This window comes from Camelina sativa, unplaced genomic scaffold, assembly GCF_000633955.1.
Source record: "Camelina sativa cultivar DH55 unplaced genomic scaffold, Cs unpScaffold04149, whole genome shotgun sequence".
Taxonomy (NCBI): domain Eukaryota; kingdom Viridiplantae; phylum Streptophyta; class Magnoliopsida; order Brassicales; family Brassicaceae; genus Camelina; species Camelina sativa.
The window spans coordinates 1-682 of NW_010925243.1; the positions used below are offsets into that span (position 1 = coordinate 1).

A 682-nucleotide genomic window follows, 5' to 3' on the forward strand; every position below is an offset into this window, starting at 1 on the left:
AAAAAAAAACTTTTTGTCAGGCGATGAATCATGAAACAAGCATTAATGAAAGACATACTCTTCCATTTGCCTCTCGTATTCAGAACGCACTTCATGAACATGAACTGTGACTTCAATCTCATGCTCAATTGCTTGCATCAATGCCTGCAAATGGAGTAAATTTTAAGTTAACAATTACAAACTAACCAGAACAATCACCGTTGACCAAACTCTCTAATTTTAGTCAGTAACTAGAAAAACAAAGCATCGGTTTCAAAGAATTTGGCAGGTGTTACCTGAGTTCCAGGACCATTAACACTTGCCCCACCTGTATATATAGTAGGATACGCAGTTAGTAGCTTTTATCAGACATACAAACAAAGGTGATCATAGTAATTCATGTTATACGAAAAATCCTCACTTAAAGCTTCACGTGAAGACCCCTTTCGAGTTTCTAAAAGCTCTTTAAGTCTTTTTGTCGCCTGAGATGCCTCTTCTGTCTTTCTTTGCAAAACCTGATAAAACCAGACTTTGAGCAGCCATGATAATAGAAAACATCAATATTATTGGTCTGGAAGTTTATAAATGTTCTCACCAACTTCTGTTTTTGATTCAAAGCCATGAGTTTGTGCATCTCATACTCATTTCTCCTTCCCTCTTTTTTGAGCTGGTTAAATTCAAAAAAATGATATAAATGAATGTT

At 35.5% G+C, this 682-nt stretch overlaps 1 protein-coding gene across 1 annotated transcript; it reads right to left on the bottom strand.

Annotated features, from left to right (window-relative positions):
• Window positions 1–58: 58 nt before the first annotated feature.
• Window positions 59–650, bottom strand: LOC109131744 (kinesin-like protein KIN-4C; the record flags this gene model as incomplete). The annotated part of the gene is made up of 4 exons (XM_019242919.1): window positions 575–650; window positions 401–494; window positions 276–307; window positions 59–144 (listed from the first exon to the last, which is right to left on the bottom strand). Coding segments are annotated over exons 1-4 (251 nt in total), but the record flags the coding sequence as incomplete, so codon positions are not given.
• Window positions 651–682: the final 32 nt, after the last annotated feature.